Source organism: Mauremys mutica, chromosome 1 (assembly GCF_020497125.1).
Source record: "Mauremys mutica isolate MM-2020 ecotype Southern chromosome 1, ASM2049712v1, whole genome shotgun sequence".
Lineage (NCBI taxonomy): Eukaryota > Metazoa > Chordata > Testudines > Geoemydidae > Mauremys > Mauremys mutica.
The window spans coordinates 145,225,280-145,246,892 of record NC_059072.1 but is presented as its reverse complement, the minus strand read 5'-3'; the positions used below and the strand labels follow the sequence as shown (position 1 = coordinate 145,246,892).

General features: G+C 42.1%; 2 protein-coding genes across 3 annotated transcripts; one reads left to right on the top strand and one right to left on the bottom strand.

The window, feature by feature from the left end:
• Positions 1 to 555: 555 nt before the first annotated feature.
• Positions 556 to 6,673, bottom strand: TMEM52B (transmembrane protein 52B). Of its 2 annotated transcripts, none has more exons than XM_044998919.1 (5): positions 5,609 to 6,673; positions 4,882 to 4,925; positions 3,416 to 3,454; positions 2,795 to 2,955; positions 556 to 1,961 (listed from the first exon to the last, which is right to left on the bottom strand). In XM_044998919.1, the coding sequence occupies exons 1-5, from the start codon at positions 5,660 to 5,662 to the stop codon at positions 1,717 to 1,719; spliced, it is 543 nt and encodes a 180-aa protein (XP_044854854.1). In that variant the 5' UTR covers positions 5,663 to 6,673; the 3' UTR covers positions 556 to 1,716. The 2 variants fall into 2 exon arrangements, with proteins under 2 accessions (XP_044854854.1, XP_044854863.1); XM_044998928.1 differs by lacking the exon at positions 5,609 to 6,673 and adding an exon at positions 5,301 to 5,366.
• A 3,824-nt stretch (positions 6,674 to 10,497) lies between these two features.
• Positions 10,498 to 20,439, top strand: LOC123348872 (oxidized low-density lipoprotein receptor 1-like). The gene is made up of 6 exons (XM_044986591.1): positions 10,498 to 10,582; positions 12,487 to 12,585; positions 15,581 to 15,730; positions 18,464 to 18,615; positions 19,583 to 19,701; positions 19,987 to 20,439. The coding sequence occupies exons 1-6, from the start codon at positions 10,498 to 10,500 to the stop codon at positions 20,123 to 20,125; spliced, it is 744 nt and encodes a 247-aa protein (XP_044842526.1). The 3' UTR covers positions 20,126 to 20,439.
• The last annotated feature ends 1,174 nt before the right edge of the window (positions 20,440 to 21,613 follow it).

The following is a 21,613-nucleotide window of genomic DNA, read 5'->3' as shown; positions in this document are numbered from 1 at the left end:
TGTATGAGGTGAATTGAAAAATACAATTTCTTTTGTTTGCCATTTTTACAGTGCAAATATTTGTAATAAAAATAATATAAAGCGAGCACTGTCAACTTTGTATACTGTGTTGTAATTAGAACAGGAATACTTGTGGCATCTTAGAGACTAAGAAATTTATTTCAGCATAAGCTTTCATGGGCTACAGCTCACTTCTTCGAATCCGAAGAAGTGAGCTGTAGCCTATGAAAGCTTATGCTGAAATAAATTTGTTACTCTCTAAGGTGCCACAAGTACTCCTGTTCTTTTTGCGGATACAGACTGCTACTCTGAAACCTGTGTTGTAATTGAAATCAATATATTTAAAAATGTAGAAAAACATTGAAAAATATTTAATACACTTCAACTGGTATTCCATTAACAGTGTGATTAAAACTGTGATTAAGCATGATTAATTTTTTAAATCATGATTAATTTTTTTTTAGTTAATCATGTGAGTTAACTGCAATTAATCGACAGCCCTAATTTTTATCTATTTAAATTTTCACCATTGCAGGAAATTATGACAATGGAGGGAGGTCAGACAACTTTTTTATTGACAGACACTGGGAAAACAGTTAAAGTTTTATGACCATTAAACCACAAATTGTCAACATGACTTCAAAGCACACAAATATCCTTGAATCAAACTCTAATAAGTTCTCATGCAGCATTTTTCTTATTTTACATATCTGTAAATTTTGATTATTATTATCAATGAAATATTTTGTCCATTTCTGAATTTATGTTGAAATTGATGTTTACCGACATTTGCTGATAAAAATCTAATCCTTCCAATCCTAGTAATAATACACAGATAAACATTAATTGAGCTTTATTTCACCAGCAATGTTTCTGCCTCTTCCCATGTCTGATCTGTTATCCCACATATCACATTTTTTTTTAGTTCAAATATAAGCTATTCAGGACTGTGCCTCTTGTTTTTCAATATGGTCTATAAAACACTGCATGTATCTATAGTGTTATATTATCACAGTTATGTACTTTATATAAGCAGATGGTGTTACCACCCTGCTCCAAAATATAAACACTGTATAAGGTTAAACTCACCCTTTTCTTGTGGTGGTGTCTTTATTAATAAGGTAATTAATAATAATAAAACACACATTCCACCTCAAATTCTTTCCCTAATCTTGGCTGTTCCTAGTGTTCTTCCATCAGATCTCTGTGTCCTATGGCTGTCTCCCTCTAACAAAATAACCATTCCCACGTCCCTTACAGCCAGGTTAGAGTCACTAAGCCACACCTGCCACAATGAGCCATCAGGAATCAGTCAGCATCTTCCTGCAGGACACTAACACCTGCCAGCAGATTGGGTAAACAGAATAACCCTGCTGCCTTGGTGCAAGGACTAACTATGGTGCTAGAGATTACGGTGAGGGGCATCTTATTGATGTGTGTAATGAAAGTAATAAATAATAATAATGAATAACAATAACTAATTAACAATAAAAGACCCCACGGAGGTATCAAGAGAGATCCATGAAAATATTATGGGTCATAAAGTATTAGGAAATTGAGTTACTCTCTTTCCTTGTTCAGGACATTCGATTAAAGAGGCGAATAACCTGAACTGTATTCCTGAGCCCACCTAGAACAGATTTTGGATCCTCCCCTTGAATATTAGCACTCTGCATTGTTGTTCAAGTAAAAAAAAAGAAATTGGGTGCATTCACATCAGGGGAGGTCTTGTTGTGAATCATCTTTCACAGCTGACGCCTGTTGCTTTTCCTCTAGCACTGGAGCCAGGTCTGGGACTCTCTGCCCAGTCCGGGCTACCGTGAACCTGCTCATATGTAGGGCCTCCTCATAGACTGGAGGGGTCTCTGATCCACAAGGTGGTGGTGATCCTAGCATGGCATTGTGGGAACGTGCAACAGCCAGTATCCTCCTGGCAGCAGGACCAAACACAGAATGCAGAGCTGAAAGGGATGAGATTGGAAAAGGTTAATCTAACTCTGGAACCATCAAATACCAGACATGAGCCAGACAGAGAGCACAAATATACTTGCTGTGCAAGGCTTTTCCCAGCTACACACCCTCAGTGCCAGTCACCTTCCTTCTCCAAGGCCATCCCTTCTCATCAGACACATCCTCTACCTACACCTTCCAAAAATGCTTCTCTCAGCTGCTGGACCTGTCCTCATTCCACCAAATGAAGTGTCCCACCCTCATTCCCTACTTCCCAGCTAGCTGGATCTTCCAGATATATCCCATGAAATCCCCCAATCCCAACTCACAGATGCCCCCGTTCCCCAGCATAGAGCAACCTGGCGCATACACCAGCTGTTAGGACCCTCCCTCTACTACTCCAGTAAGTGACATGATGATCCATATGCAGCTAAGACCATACCTGATCCCTGAACCCATAGTTTCAAACTTTTGGAGCTCTAGGATTTGGCACTTTAAAGTATGTTTTGGGTTCTAGACTTTAGGGGACAGCTCCTTAGCTGGTGTAAATCAATGTAGTGCTATTTACCTCAGTGCAGCTGTATGACTTAAACCAGCTGAAGATCTAGCCCTTGAAATTCATGGGATACAGAGGTCTGAATTTTTCAGACATTCAGTTTCAGGATTCTCAGTCTTCTCTACATCTACCTTGGCTAGGGTGACCAGATGTCCCGATTTTATAGGGACAGTCCCGATATTTTGGTCTTTTTTCTTATATAGGATCCTATTACTCCCCACCCCGTCCCGATTTTTCACACTTGCTGTCTGGTCACTGTAACCTTGGCTTCTGCACAATCACACTCACAAGTGATAGTGCTCTGGAGAGTGTTGTCATGATCAAAGGCGATGACTGTGACCTCATAGGGGTGGGAACCCGACTCCTCCCCTGCCTGCCGGCAGCAGCACCTCACGCAGGCTGACACCAGGCCACACACAAGCAGCAGCCCACCAATTGCCACCGCCAGCCTGTAGAGGGAGAGGAAGCAGAGTTATTGCCATACCTTGTTTATGTACACACATTGAATGGATTCTAAGAAGTGATCACACTCATTTCACTAACATTTAAACAGACAGTCCTTTTTTAGAAAAAAAAAACAGCTGCACATCTATGCTGTGAAATAATGAGTGTTATAAATCTTAAATTTCTTATAACAAAACTAATGCATTTAATAAAAATGCATGACTGAGAAGAGGGAAAGAGATATGCTTGTGTTTGTTGAAGATATTGTGTTATCTAATACTAATAGCATCCAGCAGGAATGGGAAAACGCAATACATCCTTCATAACACTAGAGGGAACTGAGGTAAAGAGTAGAATGGAGGAATTGTTCAATTTTTGTCACTTAAAGGATCAGATTTAATTCTATCAATTGCTTGCTAACTTAAGTGACAAATACAAATGATATTTATGTAAGTGTAAACTTACCAGATGTACCAGAGACGGACCCAATCAGTGCTTGAGCAGCTGAGAAAAAGAGGGTGAAAGAAAGAGTTAACAACATAACATCATAGAAATACGGGACGGAGAAATTCCCTTTTTGATCCTATTTTGTCAACTCCCATCTTCACTCCAGTTGATGAAAGATTGGAGACTGGTCTCCACTCTAAGTTTTAAATGACTCACATCAGGGGCGGCTCTAGGTATTTTGCCGCCCCAAGCACGGCAGGCAGGCTACCTTTGGCGGCTTGCCTGCGGGAGGTCCCTGGTCCCACAGATTCAGCGGCATGCCTGCAGGAGGTCCGCCGAAGCTGCGGGACCAGCGGACCCTCTGCGGCATGCCACCAAAGGCAACCTGCATGCCGCCCTCGTGGCGACCAGCAAAGCGCCCCCTGTGGCTTGCCGCCCCAGGCATACGTTTGGTGTGCTGGTGCCTGGAGCCGCCCCTGACTCACATGATGGAGCTTCCACCACTTCTCACTGAGAAGACTATTCTTCAGTCTAATAAATCTCATTATTAGGATTTTTTTCTTAACGGCCAGCCTCAAATTTTCTTTTATTCAACTTCATCCCATTTGCTACAAGTTCTCCCCCTCACAAACACACACCTCGCAGCTATGTTATTCCATTTACATCCTTCAGATACTTGTAGAGAGTTCTAATGTCTGCATTTTCCTTATATTTTCTTCATAAATCAGCCCTTCCAGCCACTATTTTTGTTGTTTTTCCTCTGAATTTCTCTCCCAATTTGTCACCCTCTTTTTGGAAGTGGGTGCACTGCACATTTCTTTACCTATAATTAGTAGAGTTGATCAAACAGATCACAAAGATGTTTTGAAAGACATTTCTCTAAATAAAATATTAAATTTTCTGTGGCTACTTTCACACTTCTTTTGCATTCACTTTCTGTTGATATTCCTGCAAATAGCCTTCCTAGCAGGAATGTTCACAGCAGAATTTACAATATAGTCATTTAATTTCCTACTGGAGAGTATTTGCATTGGAAACCCAGTAAATATTACACTCTTCCCTTTAGGAGCACGAACAATATCACTTGATCTACGTGTCCTATCAAAACTAACTAATACAGCCCGAATTCTGAATATTGAATCCTTACAATGAACTGCTTGCAAAACAGTGATAGAACAAAAATTAATCCCAGAAATTTCTTAGCAAAAGTTTTCAAACAACCAACACCCCAGGGGCACAGGGGAGAAGGCAGACAATTTGCAAGCACGAAGACAGGGCAAATAAATTGTATGTTAAGAATTAGTAACTCAAATCTAACAAACAAACTTTCTGGCCCTGGAAAATGCTTGCTCAAGATTTACCAACACTGTTAACTAAAGCAAACTCCATTGGTGAGAGACAAGGCCATCAGCTGAGATTCCTCCCATGTCTGTCACTCCCCCCTCAACCTCTTCTGAAAAAAAATGCAGGATGTGTATACTCACTGTTCAGCATTCACACAGGTTTCCTCACATCTCACTTGGGGAAACTACAAGGAGAGCAAAGGCCATCAGGGTGAATTGTCCTCACTCAGTCTCCTTGATGTCCAGTGTTCAATATCTCTCTCATTCACCCCAATGCCAATCCTAATGACCCCACCCGTGGATTCACAGTTACCCATCCTCTTTTGTCCCTCTCACCCACATCATCATAAGTCTGAATTCTCTTCTCCCCCATGCAAACATGTAATTTATATTTTACCTTCCCCTGCCTCCATTATAGCCCTAAATTCCCTTCTGTTCTCTCTTTCCATGAACAGACGATTACCTGCTTTCTACATCCTATATGAGAGATCTGAATTCCCCTCTCTGTCTAAAAACATAGACCCATTAATATCGTATTATTTACTGTGTCCATTACAAACCTGAATTCCACACTGCACTGATGGATCTCCAGTTACCCCATTTTCTATCATTCCTTAATGTAGATTTTATTTACCCCCCCTTCCCATTCTCTTGCTTCACCTATCCCCACTTGTTCTACATCCTAACATCCTCTTTACTGCTTTGAATTCTCCTCTGCCCCTACTTTATTTCCCCAATACTTTTAAATATCAGGGAAATTCCTACTTCAAATCTATCTTTGGCTCAAATCTCCTTCAACTTTCTGATGTAATACAGTGCCCCAGCAGAGGCCAAACTCTGCCAAAGAGGAACCTATGTTGTGACTCACCCAAGAGAGACTTGCCAGAGCAGAGAGGGTCACGAGCGGGCTACCGATCCCCATGAAGAAAAAAAAGCTGACCCTGCTGTCCCATGTAGCTCAGGGCCAGTGCCTCCTTCCTAATTTCAGTTTATCCTCACCAGTCCTCACAGTGGGGTGAGGAGCAGGGAAACTCCCTTTCCAGGGTGAGTTCCTTCTCTCTTCTTCTTACTCTACTGCTTTCTGCACCCTTCTGGGTTTGTCTTTCCCTCTCATGCACACTCTGTTTTTCTGTCTGCCTTCTTCTCTCTTTGTCTTTCTGTTTATATATCTCTGCCAACATCTATCTCTCTCTGTTACTCTCTCTCCCTTCAGAAGGGAGCTCAAACACAATTCAGTCACTTCAGCAAAAGAACTGAGGATGCCAGTCACTTAGCTTTGCTATTTCCAACTGATCTAGCTCAGAAAGTCAATGAGAAAAATGTACCCATGATCCTGAAAGAACTGAGAATGGAGAACTCTCTTCTATGGGGGGTGGGGGGAAGCTGCTCTGACCTCATTCATTCCCAATTACTTCTCTCCCCGCCCCCTAATCCAGGGAGACTGGTGCAGTTTGAAGGTCATTTGTTCACCTTCTGCTTTACTCCGATATGTCCCCTCCTGTTCTCCTCCCGCAACACCCTCCCATCATTATACTTTTGCTGTTCTGGCCTGCTGAGTCTAACCAGAAGCCCAGAATCAGAATGGAAAGCACATTGCACTTGGGACATTTCTGCTGGTGCAGGATGGGCAGAACGGTGTGTGTGTGTGTCATGGAATACCTAAAAACTTCTTCACACGCACCTCACTCTTCATATGCAGTGCTCCCTTCTACTCAGCTGGTGCCTCTCCCCTTTGCTCTGGTGATCACCTCAGTCCTGATATGCAGAACTCTCTGCTATTGCAATGCTGGCCCCCATCTTTCCAGCTCTACCAAAGCACGGAGTCTTGACCTGCAGAAACCTCCACTATTCAAGTCTTGAGTGCCTTACAAAGCTCTGCCAGTGTCCCTCAATCCGACTCTGCAGCCCCCCTGCTATTCCAGTCCTGAGCTCTCCTCACAGCTCTGCCAATGCCCCTCAGTCCTGCCCTGCAGCCCCCGGCTATTCCAGTGCTGGGCTCCCCTCACAGCTCTGCCAATGCCCCTCAGTCCTGCCCTGCAGCCCCCTGCTATTCCAGTGCTGGTCTCTCCTCACAGCTCTGCCAATGCCCCACAACTCCTTTACCATAGTAGAGAATGTTTTGTTACTTCTCCTGCTGCATACATTACAGTTGTCCCTCCAGCTATTTAACTTAATAGGCCTCTTTTAATGACCTGCTGTTTTCCCTCTTGTATAACCACTTTGGATTTCTATTACATTACTGCTCACGGGTATCTATGAAGTGCTTCCATGTATGTAATTAGCATCTCTCGCACACACACTGTTTCCAATAGTTGAAACAGGAAAATTGCTCCTCAGTAATGTGTCATTATTCCTACCCTGCAACCATTCAGGACTGGTATATGAATATGTGTTTGAGGAAGTGAGCAGTGCAGAGACTAGTGGAACTTGTTACTCCATGTTGCAATCACGTTGCATCCAAATTAAGCTGGTGAATCATTAGCCCTGGTCATGGCTATTAAAGGCAAAGAGCAGAACCAATCGATTCATAAACATAACACACACATTCCCCCCAAACAGGGGCTAAGAACCATCCACTATGAGTCTATTAAAATCTCCAAAAGAGTAATGGGCTTCTCTAGCTGTTCTGTCTGTCTGGTCATCTCTCCCTCACCCTTCTATCTAAATTAGTTTATGATCTGGGCCTATATACTGAATACTGGTGTGCAAAGGAGAAACATGCAAAAACACACTAGAGGCTTCTTTCCCATCTGCAGACTGCTCCAGATTCCTGTTCTTTCCTTTCTTTAAATTTGCCTATATATTATGGAAGTTTCAAATGAAAAGACTGTACAGCCTTCACTGAACAGCCTTCACTGTGTACAACTCTTAGAGCTGAAGTGGTTCAACACACAATAACCAAAAAAACCAAGTGAAAATTATAAGCATGGACTCAACCTTTCTGCAACTTTACAACTCAGCCTCATTTAACAACCTAGAAAACTAGAAATAAAAAAAGTCTGGATCATTGAATTTACAACTGATTCACGGTGACCCTAGATGTATGACCATTTCCCAGAACTGTTCTTTCCAGCTGCCAGGTATTCAGCTAATGTAAATCAACATTGCTTCACTGAAAGTCAGTGGAGCTATGCTGATTTACACCAGCTGAGGATCTGGTCCGTCATATGTAATCATCCACTGAAGTCCAAATTGTCAGTTTTTAGTTTTAATTCAATAGCTATTGACAATAGATTGTCAATCAGATTTTTAGCGAAATGCTAGTATTAGAAGAAAATTTCAATTTTAGACTGATCAAATTTGGCAAAATATCACATAAAGTGATAAACATTTCTCTAATGAAAGAGCAACATTATAACCAGTAATTGTGACCTTCAGAGAACACATGATCATTCATTCTGGCTGAACTATGTTGGCTCCATTTCTTTAATTTCTATGGCCTCTGGTAATACCATAGTTATAATTGGGCATGGTAATTTAACCATGGCCTCGTTAGTCTATTACACAGTGACAGAATAATTCACATTCAATTTGATACTTTGGCTCATTTATCCCATAATTTTATTTTCCTTTGATTTGTTTTACAGTGAAGTGAGTTTTCTCCACCAGATTTCCTCCCTTTTTAGAAGTTTAAAGCAAGTGATTATACCCTTTACACAATTGCTCACAAACATCCTTGTCCTGTTGATGTGTTCTGCTGTTGTCATAGATTTCAAGGGCTCATTACATGTTCAGCAGTGAGCTTCATACTTCTTACTGGGGCTCCAGTGACAGCATAGTTTGCTGGTGAACAAGCAGAGAACTCCCCCTTTTACAGACAACACACTCCTAGGCTAAAGCAAGGTCTCAATCTCCTCCCAGATTTGATTAAATTCAATTATGCAGTTCTTGGAAGTCAATGGAAATTTCCTTGTTACTCATGCTTTGTTATCCTTCTGAGGACTGTTTTTTTAAGGCCAGTTTCTTTAGTCACATAAGATATTTCCCTTCTGAATTTAGAATAGAAGATGGGAAAGAGTTTGGGGTTCATAACAGCCATTTTTTTTTCCCTGTAGTTGGAGAAAGGATATGCCCACTGTTTCATGTACCACATGCTGGGTAATAATACAAAAGGACTCCAGCTTGTAAAACAAAACAGGCTGTTTATTAAGAGAAAACTATTTACAGAGATGCTGTAACTGCAGCTAGCATTCTAGCCCATGTGCATACAGACTGACTTCTTGGTGCCTTCTCTAAACTCTTCCTCCTGCAACCTGTGCTTTAGCCTCCAAGTAGGTTGCTGCACCCACCTCACAGAAGATTCAATGTGGTGAGTTAGTGGTCTGTACTGCTGTGCAAGAAATCCATGGAGTCCAGGTCATAGTGCCCATTTTTCCTACTGAAAAAAGTAAGAGTTTCTCTGGGTCAGGAGAATAGGACGTCTGGTGCTTTATTCCCTGGGGCTGGTGAGGTCTGGGAATGATGTGGAAGTAGGGCTTGGTGCCACCAAAGGGGTAGCATTCTGCTTTGCCCAATACTGGTCTGTTGTTCCCTGGAGTGACAACTAGTGAGAATGCCACTGAGTCTGGGTTCTTGTGCTCCTTGAATTAGTGCCATGTGCTGCCATGCGAGAGACTCAAATTCAAGACCTATTCCTGATCTCTCACAGGCAGCAGCTGGGACTGCTACAGAGTCTAGGACTGGTTAAGGGTCTGTTTTAATCTCAATCAAATAAGAAGCATTTTGGGGTCCTGCTGTTTTGGAGGTTCTGCATCGCATCCATATGTTCCTTTGCAGCAGTGGGACTAGAGGGACAGGAAACAATACATTTCCAGGTCTCCAGCGACCCTCAAGTAATAGGAACAGAAGAAAAGGCAACTCATGTCTAGAGTTCCTTCTTCTGGTGGCTTGGGGCCCTGCAAATAGTAAAGCTGGACTCTGGTATGGTGCAGCTCATCTGTAAACCACAGAGAATCAATATTTATTCCTAATATTGGTATCACACTTTCTGGAGTTGGCAGCACTGAAAGGACTGGGCCTGATGCCTACAGCAGTTAGTGCTCTGAGTTGCCTGATGAAAGACCTGGATTCGGTTTCAATTCTGATTGTTTTAGTCCTTAGGTGGGATGTTGGCTATGAAAACTGGATCTGCTACACCCTAGGAGTCATAACTCCATGCAGGCGCACAAAAGCACTTAGAAGAACCAGTTCAGTTCTCAGGCTTGGACTCTTGTTCTCCACAGGACTAGTGAGGACTGGGAGCATTGAAGAGCACTGTTGTTTGAATTTACTGAGTGTTAATAATTGTGTAATAAAGTTGAGAATTGGAACACATATTGCAGTGAAGCCTCAAGAAATCTGTGAAGCACAGTTTGAATCTAGCCCTCTCTAGCCCACTTCCTATCAATCAAATTTCAGCTCACTCTCTGTCTCTCCATAAATCTCCCTATGCATTTATGGCAGTAACCAAGAAATGCAAGACTCCCTATCCCATTCCCACTGTGTTTCTGCAGAGGCAGATGAAGAAATAAATGTCAGTTTGTGAATCTATTGTAAAAGCTCCCACAATGTATAAAACAAGCTCCCCAAATGTCCCAGATTTTGTGTTTTATAAAACTCTGGCATGAGCCATCGTCCCCGCCTGATTTGTAGATGAATCACTCTCTCATTTCTAATGACTCTGACCATTCGAGGATCACACCCAGAACTGTACCTCTGTCGGTCTCTCCCTCTGCGTGCTGAGCCATAACCTGGATTTCTCTCAGAACCTTGCCAAAAATGGCTGAAGTGACCTATGCAGATCTGAAGTTCATGACAGTGGAGCGGCCCAGGAACCAGGAGCCCCATGAAGCCAAAGCAAAAGGTAAAAGAATGAGGTAGATCCTTATATGGTGAGCTTGCTTACTGAGAATACAGCATTCAGTGTTGTCCCTCTGTGTATGACACTGATGGGGCCTCTCTTAGAAAACTGCATTCAGCTCCAGGACCAGAAATCTGTTGACAAATTAGAGGGAGAGGAACTATACTGCTAAGAAGCTGGAGGGGCTGGTTTTCAGAAAAGAGTAGAAGAGCTACGACTCATATTATCCCTTGATATGCACACAAATGATCCCCCTTAAATCACTGGGACTGAAGCCATTTGCGTGGCACGGGGGTAGAATTTGTTATTCAGTATATCTCTCTTAGCTAACCAATTAGTAATGAAAGAATATAACTAATAGCTACAAGTATTTGAAGAGTGTATACACCAAGAATGTAGAGGAACTCTTTATGCAGGGGCAAAGGGGTCTAACTAGGCATAATGGGATGAAGTTAAGGAAAAAGGGACATTTTGGAGCTAGATATTATACATCAGTTCCTAGAGGTCAGCGAAATAGTCTTCCCAAGGGAAATGATGGATTATGATTGGGTTATTTAAAACTGAATTGGACAAAACACTTAAGAATACTCTGTAGGGAACAATTCTGGATGGAACAGAGGGCTGGAAAAAGACCCTTTGGCCTTTAACTTCAGAGTCTATTAAAATAATGCAGTGTAGCTTCACAACAGTGCTGTGTATGTGGTTGATCCCTGTTCTGTAGGGTATATACAGTTTTTAAAGTGCTTTGGAACAATTCAGGATTAAAGGTGCTAGAGGAACAAAGAATTATTCTAACAAAATTCCTACAGGATCTTAATTCATCAATTTACAAGACTGAGGAACACTTTCCTGTAAGTAGCCAATCTGGTGGCTATCGCATTACCGGCCCTCAGAAGGATCCCTGGATCTTAGATAGAGAATAAAGTCAGACTCTGTAGAATGCTTCCCCTTAGGGTTGGGAATGGGGGATGGTTAATCCAGATGTTGGATTGTTTGGATCCACAGGATTTCACAGGGTGAACTTCAGCATGGAATTGATATTCCAGCTGAGACTCTTCATCTTTGGTTAAAAAAAAAAAAATCAGAGAAGTAAATGAGAGCTCAACTTATTTGTGTGTGTGTGTGTGTGTGTGTGTGTGTGTGTGTGTGTGTGGCTATGCATGCATTGAGTATCTATGTTTGCATATATATGTTTGTCTCCATATTGCTTGTATGTAGCTGTATATTTCCATGTATGTCTATGTTTGTGTACTCTCTGTGCATCATACCTGTGTTTATATGGTGAACATTTTCAAAAGTGATTTTGAATGTCCATTTTTTTGGGGTGCCCAATTTGAGACACTTTTAAAGGGGCCTGATTTTCAGAGGATGTGTGTTTCAGAAGGTAATTTCTGAAAATTAGGCCTCTTCAAAGTGTCTCATGTTGGGCACTCAAAAATGAAGGCACTCAAAATCACTAACCACAGCTGAAAATCTTGGCCATGTTTTAGACATATATATATGTGTTTGGTAACAAATGCATATGGTGGGGAGGATTTTTTTTCTTACATGTGTACATTTCCGTGTTTCTATATGTTAGTCACTTACATCCTATTCTGTCCATCTCAATATTTTGACCCTATCCATATATATAAATGCTACCGGGTATTTCTATCTCCATGGTTCATGCAGTTCCTTGGCATCTGTCTGCTGAAGAGGGGGCCAATCAGTAGCACAATTATTAGGGGAATTTTTTTAAAGTATTACTATGAACTGGAGTGAACCTACCAATTCATTTCACATAGCTGCACAGCCATCAGACAGGAATGACTTTCAGTCACTGCTGACTTGGGGCAATGTATGAACTGGTGACCTAGATGTGAGAGGATCCATATATTTGTCGATTCCCTTCCTTTTCTTTATCTCAGAATCTCCCACTCCATCTCCTTATTGGCGACTTGCAGCAGTGATTCTTGGGATCTTCTGCTTCGGTTTGCTGGTAACAGCTGGGGTCCTGAGTGTGAAGTGTAAGTATCAGCAGGGAAGCTGGGCTAAAAATTCAGTGTGAACCCTTAACATATTTAGAAATAAACTAAGGAGAGGAAATGCAGTCTTGTGGTTGCAGTACAGCTTGGGCATTAGCAGATCTGGAAACTTTTCCTTGCTGTGTGGTGTCCCTGCCAGCAGGTATATGGGATCTTGGGGAGCAATTACCACACGGGTGGGGTGCAAAATAAACTTTATTAAGAAAATACAAAAACAGGGAAAATTCAATAGTGAGGGGTATGGGGTTGTTAAGGTAGACAATTGGAGAGGGGTTTCTTTTTGGTGAACAGTCAGGGGGTTTCAATAGTGGGGTACAACACAGTAGGATACAATACAGTGGGTAATCAGTTAACACTGAGGTATAAATGTAACAGGTAGCTAGCGATTTCTATGTAAAAAGGTGTGTCACAGCAGCATATAACCAACTAACAGTTATGGATAAAATGTGTTAAATAACAAACAATTTTAGGTAAAAATGTGTCACAGTGGTGTAAATGTAGAATGTGAGGGGTATCAGAAAGGAAGAAAGTAACCAATGGGGTTTTATGCTAGAGATTTAAACTTAGTGAGACAGAACAAACAGGCTGCAAGCTTAAGCAGCAGAGAGAGTGTAACAAGGTAGAAAGACACAGAGAAGCTGGGAGGTGGGGGTGTTTGCAGTGGGAAGACAGACAATTACAATTATACAGAACACAGCAAAATCTTATCTATGAGCTAACTTAACCAAGACGACACAAATTAAAACACAATGCAACAATTCTCTAAGCCTAACTTACAAAGTATAATGCTAAACTTAACTTAATGGGTGCACCTTATGTTAAGGATAGTTCCAGAGGGCTGAGTGGTGTGTGTCCAGGACACAGCTCCAAAGAGGGGGGGTGACTGCAGCAGTGGATACAGCTGAAAACAGTCCAAGGCAAAGCCCACAGGAGCAGAACTTAGCAGCAGCACAAACTTATTTTCAGTGGCAGAGTGCCACGGGGTTTAAGAGAGAGGTTTTAAAACACAGACCAAGGTTTAGCTTGAGTCTGTGTGCTGGGGAGACAGAGCCAGCAGCTAAGATAATAAAATAAAAGTATAGAAAGTTTCACAGAGGGATTCTTACCATCCCCCAAGGCAGCAGCAGAGGCAGAAACTGCAAGCACATCAGAATGCTCGGTACAATCTTGATAATCAGGAGATCTCTCAGGCAGCAATTCGTTCTTCGTGGGGAGGGTTCAAAAACAGGGGTACACTCAAAAATAAAACAAGAGCAGAGAAAGGACCCCCAGAACCCCTGGTTGATCAGACCAGGCAGCAATACAAGAACCTTTCCGAAGTCTGTTCAAAAAATGTCTGTTTTTAAAGGCAAACCCTGGCAGCTTCCCGCCAGTAACTCTGATTGGCTCCCCCCCTTACAGGGAGGAGGGAGGCAGAGAAAAAACTGCAGGCAGCCACAGAGGCATGTTTGGACTAGCCCTGAGCCCAGAGGTATGACTCATGCCCAGGATCCTAAAAACACAATAGGTCTTGCAGCTCTGGACAGTGCCCACCCTACACCAAGCCCAGGTTTTAACAAGGTGATAACAGGACTAACCCTTTGAACAGGGCAGTGGTCCCACTTAGCATAAGTGGCCATTCCTTTGAGAAGGGCAATGGCTATGGTTAGACAACTTAAGGGGCCCTCCCTTTGAGAAGGGCAGAGGCCCTGGTAAACAACTTAACAGCCAGGGAGGGGCAGCCACAGGAGGAAAACAAGAACAAAATGGAGTAAGGGGACAGCTGTAAGAACAAAATGGAGCTGTAACAGACAATTTAGAAATAAACTAAGGAGAGGAAATGCAGTCTTGTGGTTGCGGTACAGCTTGGGCATTAGCGGATCTGGAAACTTTTCCTTGCTGTGTGGGAGCTTAGTCCAATTTCTCTGTGCCTCAGTTTCATAGTCTTTGAAGCAGGGATAATGTGTGTTTCAAATGCTTCCAGGGAGCTGGGGTATGAGGCTTAATTTCCCTTTTATCCCATGACAGCTTACTTTGCTTAAGAGCCTTTGGTGAGGGACCTTGTCAAAGGCTTTCTGAAAATCTAAGTACACTATATCCACTGGATCCCACTCGTCCACATGCTTATTAACCCCCTCAAAGAATCCTAGTAGATTGGTGAGGCATGATTTCCTTTAACAAAAACCATTGTGACTCTTCCCCAACAAATTATGTTCATCTATGTGTCTGACAATTTTATTCTTTACTACCGTTTCAACCAGTTTGCCCGGTACTGAAGTCAGGCTTACTGGCCTGTATTTGCCAGGATGACCTCTGGAGCCCTTTTTAAAAATTGGCATCACATTAGCTACCATCCAGTAATTTGGTACAGAAGCTGATTTAAATAATAGGTTACAAACCACAGCTAGTAGTTCTTCAATTTCACATTTGAGTTCCTTCAGAACTCTTGAGTGAATACCATCTGGTCCTGGTGACTTATTACTGTTTAATTTATCTATTTGTTCCAAAACTCCTCTAATGTCACCTCAATCTGGGACAGTTCCTCAGATATATCACCTAAGAGAAATGGCTCAGGTTTGGGAATTTCCCTCACATCCTCAGCCGTGAAGACGGATGCAAGGAATTCATTTAGTTTCTCTGCAATGGCCTTATCATCCTTCAGTGCTCCTTTAGCATCTTGATCATCCAGTGGTCCCACTGGTTGTTTAGCAAGCTTCCTGCTTCTGATATACTTAAAAAAAAATTTTTTCCTATTAGTTTTTGAATCTTTGGCTAGCTGTTCTTAAAATTCTTGTTTGGCCTTCCTAATTATATGTTTACACTTCACTTGCCAGAGTTTATGCTCCTTCTGTTTTCCTCACTAGGATTTAAGTTCCACTTTTAAAAGGATGCCTTTTTGTTCAACATATATACATTTATATATACTTCATATGCAAATATATAACATACTCTAATATTAAATGGAACAATTTCATTCTAGTTGTATTGTGAATTGAAGTCATTCAGGTTTCCCATCTAGTGAGTGAATGGCATGAAAACCTTACCCAGAAAAGGGAAATTCTGGGAAACCTCACCCAGCAGCTGGAGTTTCTCCAAGCGCAGAACCTAAACCTTTCGGAGACTGTGCAACAACTGGCAAACTACAGAGGTAACTTTTTTTCTAGGGAGTGCTTGTTGGTAGAGCTGGGCAGGGAATGTTTTTTTTCCATCCCACAAGAGTTTATGAAAAAAAAACTTTTCTAGGGATGAAACATTGAAATCTAGAAAATTTTCATGAACTAATAAACTGAAAAAAAATTGGATCAGGTCAAATCAAAACATTTTATTTTGATATCAACCTTTAAAAATATTTCCTTTTAAAAATATAAATTACTAAAACTTGAAAACAAAAAATGAAAGTCTTTATTTAGAAAATGTTGAAATGGGACATTCTGACAATTTCAAAACTTCTTTTCAAAAGATTTTGAATCCTCAGATTTGTCAAAACTGACCCTTTCCTGTGAAAAGTTTTTGTTTTGATAAATCAGCATTGTCCAAAGAAAAAACATTTTGTCAGAAAATTCCTGAGTAGCTCTACTTGTTGAATGTAATGATCTCCTCAAGGCAGCCTCTTTCTAGTATGTGTTAATGAAAACCTTAGTGTGAGCATCACTGCTCTCTACTAGATGTGAGCAAAACTCCTCAACTGTTTTAATAGACCCTATGCTGGTGATTTTTCTATCCCTTATTCAGTATGGGTTTGGTCTTTTCATGAAGGAAAATCTGAGTTTGTTAGGTTTTCCATACACATATTGCAACCATATACTATCAGTCTACATCACTTTTATTTTACAGTAAAAAAAGGGAAGCAGTGCAGCAGATTGAACACAAGTTTCTGTGGTAATCCCCTCTGTAATAGGCTGCCTCTAAATTGAACACAAAATAGCAGCAGTCTCCTAGAAAGAAAATCAAAATAAATCAAATCATAAGGGTTCAATATTCCACATTGTTCCATCCTAATTACCATCCGGCATGAAGTCTTTAGAAGCCAGGGTATACACTGGCAACTATGACATTCCTAGTTAGCTATGGATTTGTAGCAATACAAAATTGTACTGTGAACTACAGAAAGAAACAACCATCCCAAAACAAGATCCAAGTTCCCTGAACCTTTTCTGAGCTCTCCAAATAGTCTTGGGTACTTTTTTCTTTAAAAAAAACACAACAATTTGTAAGCCAGAATTGGACCTCCCAAATTACCACAAGAGAAAGAGTGTTTTCGTTATTGTATTGCCAGCCCAACCAGATGCAGGAATTTTGCAAATTTATTTGGTTTGGAACAGGGCCGCCCAGGGCGGAAGGGGGAGGCAAGTGGGGCAATTTGCCCCAGGCCCTGGGCCCTGCAGGGGTCCCCATGAGAATATAGGATTCCCTAGTATTGCAACTTTTTTTTATGGAAAGGGCCCCTGAAGTTGCTTTGCCCCAGGTCCCCTGAATCCTCTGGGCAGCCCTGGTTTGGAGTAGTCTGCACGAGGGTCAGATAAACAATCCAATATTTTGATTGCTTCTTTCTGACTTCAGTGTTGAACCAGAGTCTCTGTTTGGTGTTCAAGGGGAAATCAGCTAACAAAATGGTATGGCAGAAAGGAATAAACACAGTCACTAACAGTAAAGGCTTCTTCTTAAGGAATAATGGGTCTGATTCTCTCCTGCTTTACTCCTTGTGCCATCATCTAAACCTGTACAAAAAGAGTGCAAAGTGGATATGAAATGCCACCGAATCAGAATGGTAGCACAACTGTAAATGGCTTCATAATGTGCACACCTGATGAGAATCAGGCCCAATGTTTCAAACAAGAAATAAAAATAATAGCGCTACGGAAAATATAACTAAAATAATGGGACAACAATTCTGTGTTTTGGCAATTTTGAGGTTTCAGATTTTGTTTTCATTCCACATCGGAACAAAAATAAAACCTTGTGAATGTTTTTACGAGAATGGAATTGTGTCAATGTCCACCGTCAGATCAAAACTTGAGCTTTTCAATTAAGGAAAAGGTGTGTACAGCTTGTGGGGTAGGGCACTGATGTGGGAGACACAGCAGGTTCAATTCCCAGACTGATCTGGGATGAAAAACTCTCCTATGAATTAGGTAGAGTGGGGGCTTAAACCTGGGTCTCCTATATTCCAGGCCATTGCCCTAACTGCCAGTCTATACAGCATGAGGGAGCTGCTCTCAAAAAGCCTTCCTAGCAAAAACATTGTTGAAACTGCTACATTCTCCCCAGACATTTCAGCTTTGACTAAGCAGCATATTTCAACAAAAATTAAAATGTTCCTACCAGCTCTAAGAAATTAATTCACACACACGTGTAAATAGAAAACTCCCATGGTAGGTCTCTGCCTCTGTGTCTTTGACACCCAACCTGCCCAAAGGCTCTCAGGAGCAGCCTTCTCTCATACTCTTCTACAGGCATGGGTGCAAGTTTAAGGGGGAAGACAGGCTGAAGTTAACCCCGTCTTCTCTGGGGAAGAGGTAGTGCTCTGTCACAAAGTCATTGTGCTGATGGATGTACTGACTCAGCTGACACATAAAAGGAGGCCCTCATTGCTTGTGTGCATTCAAGGTCTCATTTGTGAAAATAGAGATGTTAGCCCTGGTGGATCTGATCAAACTCTAAGTGGGTTAGTATTACTAGAGCTGTAGGAAGCTCTTCAATGTTGGTTTTTAAGTGCTTAGCCAAACGCTTGTTGATTTGGCTGACTTAGCTGCAGTCTTAACTATAGAGTGGCTATTGCTGTTCCATTATACAGTTTGTGGAGTGTTTTTGTGATCCTTTAGAGGGAAATCTCTAGATGCTGCTATTGATAAGCATGGTGATATGGTATTTTATTTTCAAGGACATAGATGCAGCCCTTGCCCTGAGAACTGGCTACAGCATGGAGAGGACTGTTACTTCCTTTCTACCAAATGGAAAACTTGGCAAGAAAGCAAAGCTCTTTGCTCTTCCCTGGATTCCAGATTTCTTAAGATAGAGAGTAAGGAAGAGCTGGTAATGATTCATTTTTCTATCTTACTTTAAGGGTACTTTTTTTATTTCTAATGTTCAGCTGAGTGGAGGAGAAATCCAGGAGATGGTGCTCAGACTCAGATATATAGGAATATAGGGCCAGATCCTTTTCTGGTGTAAATCAGTGTCATTCCACTGACCAGTGGATTATGCTTATATATACCTATCAAAGGATCCGGGCCATAGGACTTGCCCTACCAGATAAAAGCTGTTCCATGTACTTCCTTATCCCACCTCAAACCAAACTTCAGTAGATCATTTAGAAGTTCTATTTGATATCCAATCTCCAGCCATATTGGAACAGACCACTGGTCCTACACTTGGCTGGCTTTCCATCTCTTGCCTTACTGAATTAGAAAATTAGTCAGTCTAGTTCGTTATCCTGCTCCCTGACCTCCCAAATCAAAACACCCAGACCATCTCATTTCCTGATCCCTCCAATACCAGATGAAGCAGAATGTAATACATGAAAGCAAACCTGACTGGGAAGACAAAGATGTTCACTGTGGGGAAAATTCCTCCCAGACTCCCATTGGTGATCAGTTTAAACCCTGAAGCATGTGATTTGATTACTCTTATTTTGGCCAGCCTAACCAGAACACCAGACAAAGCTCATCTCAAGGGCTAAGACCTTTCACTTCCCTAATCACTGCTATATGCAGAGTTTGATGGAAAGAATTTTTCCTGGCCCATTACATGATCCTGAGAAGTGCTGAGCCCATAGTTATTGAGGGCATTCAGCACCTCACCTGTCCTGGCCTGTGAAATAGAACTAACTGCTGGAACTGGAAAACTCAAGGCAGATTTCCTTGCAAAACAAGCCTTTGTTATAAGTACCTGAAACCAATGAGTTCCCTTTCTCTCTGTGCCTCTCTCCTTTTGCAGCTTTCCAGTTCTGACTGGCCGTGGAAGGGATATGATTCAGAGCTCTGCTTATGTTTCCATACAGGGTTTCATAATAAGATCAGCACAGTCTTATAGTTCCTATTCTTTCTGGATTGCCTTATCCCGCAAAGGAGCTGATGGGTCCTGGTTATGGGAGGATGGCAGAGCTTTCTCCACTGACCTGTAAGTCTCTGCATGGCTAGAAACTGTTCAAATTCTAGGTATGAAGAAGGAAGAAGTGATCCTTAATTATGGACTCACTCACTCACTTACCCAACCTCCTTGTCATCCATCACTCACACGCCCACCAGGTGCAGACAGACCGTACTTGACAGCTGACTTACCTTAATGCACCTCTACTTAAAGTTCAAAGGGGTGGCATTGGTTGGGCTTATATAAGGTTGATTAGTGATTTTTACCGCATGAAACTGGCTGCAGCTGGTTATAAACTCTGATTTTCTATTCCAGGTTTCGGATCCCAGAAGCCAGTTCCAGTCTTTACCCGATCTGTGTGTCAATTCAAGGTGCAAATGTTAACGCTGTGGAGTGTGGGTCATACAAGTTCTGCATTTGTGAGAAAGTGGCTAATTCAGTGGGGACTGCCTGACTGGGCTAATCAGACAGACGTGGAGTGCAGATCTCCAGAGAAAGACACATCCTGAGATGCTTCTATATGGAGTCGTCTCTGCCCCTGGGGTTTGTGACACAGAAAAGACAGGTGCGCAGTTCGAACTCACTTGTCAAGGTTAATTTTAGGGATCACCAAAGTTGTACTTTATTGTCTTCTGGCACACACTAGCTAGTCCTTTAGATTCACCCTTGAGCCTTCCTCCAGCAGCTCCTTTCCAGCTCTTCTTCACTCAACAGTACTCAACTCACACTCTCCTGTTTCTCACTGAGTCCCACCAGAGTCTAGTCTCAATGCCCAGGGGCAGCTCCAGGCACCAGCACGCCAAGCGCGTGCCTGGAGCGGCAAGCCACGGGGGGCGCTCTGCCGGTCGCCACGAGGGCAGCAGGCAGGTTGCCTTCGGTGGCATGCCTGCGGAGGGTCTGCTGGTCCCGTGGCTTCGGCGGACCTCCTGTAGGTGTGCCGCTGAATCCGCGAGACCAGGGACCTCCCGCAAGCAAGCTGCTGAAGGCCGCCTGCCTGCCGTGCTTGGGGCAGCAAAATGCCTAGCGCCGCCTCTGTCAATGCCTATCCTTTGCTGATACCTGCTTGGAGAAGGAGGGATAGCCTGAGTAACTGACCCAAACATATTAAAAAATCAGATAGAAAACAACAGGGAAAGATGTAGGGATATGCTATATGTAGAGAACCTAACACACAAGATGAGAAGGTCCCCCAGTGCTTCCTGCTGATACACCAAAGGGTCAGTTTGTAAGAGGCCAAGTCAATTTCTGTAGAGTACAAGCTTTCATTTGAAACAAAATTAAGGGATAGATTTTCCAAGTGAAGTAACTTCAATGAGAGCAGAGTTAGGCCAACCCTGAGTTCTGAATTTAAAAATAAAAACACTCCTTAGGTACTCGGTGCTGTCAACCCTCATCGTTTTATTGTGAGTCTGGCAATATTTGATATCTGACCCTGGCCACTGGAATCTAGAGATTGCAACAGCATCTCAGCTTTAATTTAAAAAAGAGTAAGTTTCTAGCCCTCGTGATTACAGAGAAAAGCTTGAAAACATGCCCAGAGTTCACCCTAAAGGCTTAGAAACCAGAAAGCAAATACAAAGAACCCAACATTTATTTTAAAAAAAGCTCATGGTTTTTGAGCAAATCCCATGATTTTGAAGGCCTGACTCATGACTTTTGAATGCCTGGGGTAGGCAATACCAGTACTAATGAGCTATTTTTGTGCTGCTTCTGGTGATTAATGAAGAAATGCAGTATCCATGCAGGGCAATTTCCTTGGTGTGCATCAGGTTTGCTTAATTGCTTCCCCAAATTCCATTTTCCAGTCTATCTACTATGAGTTTTACATGTATAAATACTGATGGTGATAATTTGTGTAATGTGTGCTTCTAGACAGCCACTGTGCGTGATGCCCTCAAGGATCAGAAATTTGTGAGCAATTTGACTGTGGAAAGCGCTATCA

What these genes read in the sequence shown, in the direction of transcription:
- TMEM52B (XM_044998919.1), bottom strand. Translation starts at nt 5,662, where the DNA reads ATGGGGATCGGTAGCCCGCTCGTGACCCTCTCTGCTCTGGCAAGTCTC. An exon ending in CTCTGGCAAGTCTCTCTTGG is followed by an intron (nt 4,926 to 5,608) that starts GTGAGTCACAAC and finishes CTCTCCTTGTAG; the next exon opens with TTTCCCCAAGTGAGATGTGA. An exon ending in GTCCGTCTCTGGTACATCTG is followed by an intron (nt 2,956 to 3,415) that starts GTAAGTTTACAC and finishes CTCCCTCTACAG; the next exon opens with GCTGGCGGTGGCAATTGGTG.
- LOC123348872 (XM_044986591.1), top strand. Translation starts at nt 10,498, where the DNA reads ATGGCTGAAGTGACCTATGCAGATCTGAAGTTCATGACAGTGGAGCGG. An exon ending in TAGAGAGTAAGGAAGAGCTG is followed by an intron (nt 18,616 to 19,582) that starts GTAATGATTCAT and finishes GTTTCCATACAG; the next exon opens with GGTTTCATAATAAGATCAGC. An exon ending in AGAGCTTTCTCCACTGACCT is followed by an intron (nt 19,702 to 19,986) that starts GTAAGTCTCTGC and finishes TTTCTATTCCAG; the next exon opens with GTTTCGGATCCCAGAAGCCA.